The 4,442-nt window shown below is 50.0% G+C and overlaps 1 protein-coding gene across 1 annotated transcript; it reads right to left on the bottom strand.

Annotated features, from left to right (window-relative positions):
• Positions 1-329: 329 nt before the first annotated feature.
• LOC121938078 (activating molecule in BECN1-regulated autophagy protein 1-like) lies at positions 330-4,436 on the bottom strand (the record flags this gene model as incomplete). The annotated part of the gene is made up of 4 exons (XM_042481362.1): positions 330-1,879; positions 1,953-2,019; positions 3,079-3,251; positions 4,272-4,436. Coding segments are annotated over 4 exons (1,929 nt in total), but the record flags the coding sequence as incomplete, so codon positions are not given.
• Between the last annotated feature and the right edge of the window lie 6 nt (positions 4,437-4,442).

The following is a 4,442-nucleotide window of genomic DNA, read 5'->3' as shown; positions in this document are numbered from 1 at the left end:
TGATGCCGTCTGTTTAAGTCCTGTCTAAACAGGATCTCAGACGTGTTTTTCTACTTGAGCATCTAACAGTGCAATAAATGTTTTTGTTTAAAATGAGAATCATGTTATTGATTTATTTATTTTACCTTTTTTAAAATAAATAATAATAACGATAAAAAGAATCAAGTGAGAGATTCGTGATTTCTCATTTTAGCAATAATCATGCAGCCCTGTCTCAGACCGGACACGTCCGTTGTGTCTGAGTGTGTGTTCAGAGTGTGTGTGTGAGTGTGTGTGTGAGAGTGTGTGTGTGTGTGTGTGTGTGTGTGTGTATGTGTGTGTGTGCTGATGTAACACACTGTCACAAACACGGATCCTACCTCCTCAGGGAGTCCTCGTCAGGGGGGTCAACAGGCATTTCTTGGCTTAAGGCCTCGGCCGGCTCTGCCGACCTGCCGGCAGCGGCCTGCCGGTACACCCGCTCCCACTGCGCCGTGTCCTGGTTGTACACCAGGCCCACCGTCTGCTCCCCGGCCTGCCCGGGCGACGGCGCCATTGGGAAGGCCACTGTTCCTGCACCTCCACCTCCAGGGGGAGGCGGCTGCTCACCTGGCTCCGGAGGCGCCCTCCTCTCCTGGGGCTGGGCTTCTAGTGTCCTCCTGCCCTCCTCGGGCTGCCACGGGGAAGAAGAGGAAGGAGGGAAGGAGGAGGAGGAAGAGGAGGGCTCCAGGGCGGAGGCGGAGGTGGAGGAGGCCTGGTTGGTGCGCTCCCAGCGCTGGGAGTCGTGGTTGAAGGTCAGCAGGTTGTGACAGGCCCGGCAGCGGTTCAGGTGGCCCCGGGAGGCCGGGGGAGGAACGTTGTTCTCCAGGTTGTGGGAGGAGGGAGGCGGGGGGAGAGGAGGCTGGTAATGAATGATGGTGGGGGAGGAGGTGGAGGAGGACGAGGAGGGCCCAGGTCTCTCTGGGTCCATGTTATTGTTCAGCAGCTCCTGGCTCTGCTCCTGGCCTCCCTCCGCCATGCCGCCCCCCAGAGGAGGCTCCAGGTCCTGCATGCGGTCGAACTCCATGAAGTAGCGGCTGAGGTTGCACTGCAGCACGTTGCGGAAGGACGCCGTGTTGCCGCGAGAGCCGTCCCAGAACGGATGGTGCCCGCTGCTGGTGCCGGCTGCGTCTCGGGCCCCGGGCTCTCCTTGCTGGGGGAAACCCCGCCCCTCAGAGGCGGAGGTGTAGACGGGTGAGTGGGAGGAGCCGTCCTGCTGCCGGAGCACTGACAGGAGGCTGATGGAGGAGGAGGAGGTCCTGGGAGGCAGCATGCCGGGGCCGACGCCGCCATCCCTCATACTCAGCAGGTTGCGTGTCCAGTCGGGCCCCGGCCTGGAGGTGGAGAGCGGCTCAATGCCGCCCGGCGCAGGCGGGTTCAGAGAAGCGCCGGCGCTGTAGTAGACTGAGGTAAAGGCCGAGGGTCGCTCGGAGGGCTGTCGGGGCTCCGTGCGGGCTGAGGAGAAGGTGGAAGCTGGGGGGGGCTGGGGGGCGTGGGAGGACACTCTGGGGTCAGAGGGGGACGCGTCGGCAGCCAGGGAGGGGTTACGGTTGACGGAGCAGCGATAACACAGACAGGCCATGCCCAGGTGCTGGGTGCAGCCCGGGAACGGGGGTCCGCGCTCTGAGCCGGGGTACTGCGCCAGAGGCATGCTGGGAGATTCTCCGACACCGCCTCCGCTGTCACCGAGAGGGCGCGGCTGGTCGCCTCCCGTCTGATTCCCCGGGGAGCGAGATGACAAGATGTGGAGGAAGTTGTGGAGGATGGGCGTGCGGCGAACGGGCTGCGAAGGCAGGAAGGAGCGCTGCCGGAAGTGAGGCATCTCCACGCTGTCCATGGGAACCTCCGAGTCCTCCTCGTTCTGAAAGACAGTCACAGTTCTGAGAACGCCGCTCAACCGCAAACTAACCACAGAAACACTCAGCGGGGCTCACCTGCTGATTGGACGGATTCACGATCGCCGTCAGGAGGTTGTGACCAAGAGGGTCGAACCGCACGAGCCTGAGAGGAACGCACAGACACAGAAATGACAAAGTGAAACACACGTTAACAGGTTTTCACGACCGCACGAATCCAGAAATACAGTGACAGGTCGAACTGTTCTGAAGTCTTTTTAGGTGCATGAAAACATGTTAGTCGGACTGAAATCAGACTAAATCGAATATCTTGAAGTCGGACTAACACACCCAGATAACTTGATTGAAAAAAAGCAATTTTTTGGCAGCAGTTTGAAATCTGCCTTTCTATGCACAGACCGCTGATATCCTGCCCCCTGCTGGTCGGCTCGGTCAGCGTGAAGTCGCCGCTGGTTTCTCTCTCAGCACGGAGCTCACTGGGATACTGACTTGTTTTTGGTGTCTGAGGTTGTGAGTTTGAGTCTCGTGGTACAGAAAGCAGATTCTAATGTCGAATTGTTCATTGTCTTCCAATTTGTCTGCTGCTAAAAATGTCCAACCCCAACTCATTCACATTATAATTCACATTTCACAAAATCAATAAAAGAGAACGCATCACTCCAATTCAATGAATGTACAGACTGCCCACTTCTTTAAGGACTGATTTTAAGATTTTACTTATTACTTTTGAAGCCCTTCATGGCCTTGCCCAAAAACATATATCCAAACTGCTGTCTCAAATTTTTCTTGTATGTTGTTGTTATATTTTCTGTTATTGTATCTAAAAATGTCTTTTGTGATTTTAAGTGTAAAGCACTTTGTAACACTGGTTTTGATCACTGCGACATAAACAAACTTTATTATTATCGTCATTATTATCAAAAGCGCTCATATGAAGGGATGCGCCACTTCTGACGGGAAAATTCTCAATTTTATGAATGAAACTAAACACCTTGAATGACTTATGTTAAATCTTTTTGTGTTATTCTAATCTTCACATTACTGGAGTTTTTTTGTTTGTTTGTTTTTAATTTTGGAGAGTATTGTCCCCCCAGAGACCAGGAGGAACAATGCTGGTACACCTTAGTCCCTCCTCAAACCTCATTATGTGACTGAAGTCACCATGGCGACTCATGGTGACCCCACACGGCTCTGTCCAACCCACCGGACTCTCTCCGTGTCACTGCCCGTCTTGACCACGGCGAAGGGCTCCGGTCGGCTCCAGTCCCAGAAGTGGAGCTCGTTGTTGGTGGCGATGAGGAGGAGCTGAGCGGTCGGGTGGAAGGCCAAGGAGGCGATGGCAACATTGCTCTCTGTAAACCAGCTTTCGCTGCCGCCCTGCAGAGAAAACGCTGCGTTACCACATTCAGATCATAAAACTGTTTTACGTATTATTATTATAATTTTAAACAGCAGCGACGAGCGAGGTTAGGCCTCAGACAGCGAATCCCTACAGCTGCAGTCATTTCACCTTTTTCATTGTGGATTCATTTCTCAATGAATCGTTTTTTCCTATAAAATGTTAAAAAAAAATATGACGTTTAGTTTTTACTTTCTGACCAGCAGTCCAACATCCAAAGAGATTCAGTTTTCTGTAACTTAGACTAGATGCTCATATGACAAACTGGAACCATTAAATGTGTGACATTTTTTTTATTCAAAAAGTACTTTATTGATCATATAAAAGAGATATTGATTTATTTCCTTTTAATTGGCTAATCTGTGGTGAAAACAAAGTTAGGCATGCTTCATCAAAATAAAACGCCTGATTATGACACACAGACTGTATATGATGGCAATTTTTAGAGAACAAAATGGATTGCTTTTTTTCATTTTGGACTTTTTTAATTAGGTAACTAAAAAACGTTTTTTCTTTAAAAAGTTTTTGGCAATTTTAAAAGAAAACATTTTGGCTTTTTTTTTCTTTAAACTTTAAACTGGGAGATTCTTGAAGAAAAAAATGGCAAATTTTTGGGAGGGTGTGGGTTTTTTTGTTTTTTTTAAAAAAAAAAGAAAAGGCATATTTAAACTGTAAAAAAAAACAAAAAAAAACACATCATGTGTTATTATATAATTTTGCGAAATAAAATTCCATGACTTTTCCAAAACTTTCAGCGTATATTTTGTTTTCAAAAACCTTCCCTGGCCTGGAGATTGCAATTTGCAAATTCCATGACTTTTCCAGGTTCTTCATGACCGTACGAACCCTGCGCATGCAGCTGTCTCAGCGATCAATGACCATAAAAGCATTTAAAATCTGATCATTTGGGGTGAAGTGGTCGATCAAACCTGAAGGGTGACGCATCACAGCGTCACATGACCTCAGAGGTTTCGCTCCCGTCACACGGGGACACTCACATGCAGGTCCCAGATGCGGACTTCGCCGTCAAGGCACCCGGAGGCCACCAGGCCGGGGATGGTGGGGTGAAAGGTCACGCACCAGGGGGTTCTACGGTGGCCCACTAAGGAATGTAGGCACTTTCCAGTCTTCACCTCTGTGATGTAAATGTTGTGGTTGACGTGTGTGGA

This window comes from Plectropomus leopardus, unplaced genomic scaffold (genome assembly GCF_008729295.1).
Source record: "Plectropomus leopardus isolate mb unplaced genomic scaffold, YSFRI_Pleo_2.0 unplaced_scaffold28396, whole genome shotgun sequence".
In the NCBI taxonomy this organism is placed as follows: domain Eukaryota; kingdom Metazoa; phylum Chordata; class Actinopteri; order Perciformes; family Serranidae; genus Plectropomus; species Plectropomus leopardus.
Note: the sequence above shows the minus strand (reverse complement) of the source record. Positions and strands in the feature narration are given on the sequence as shown.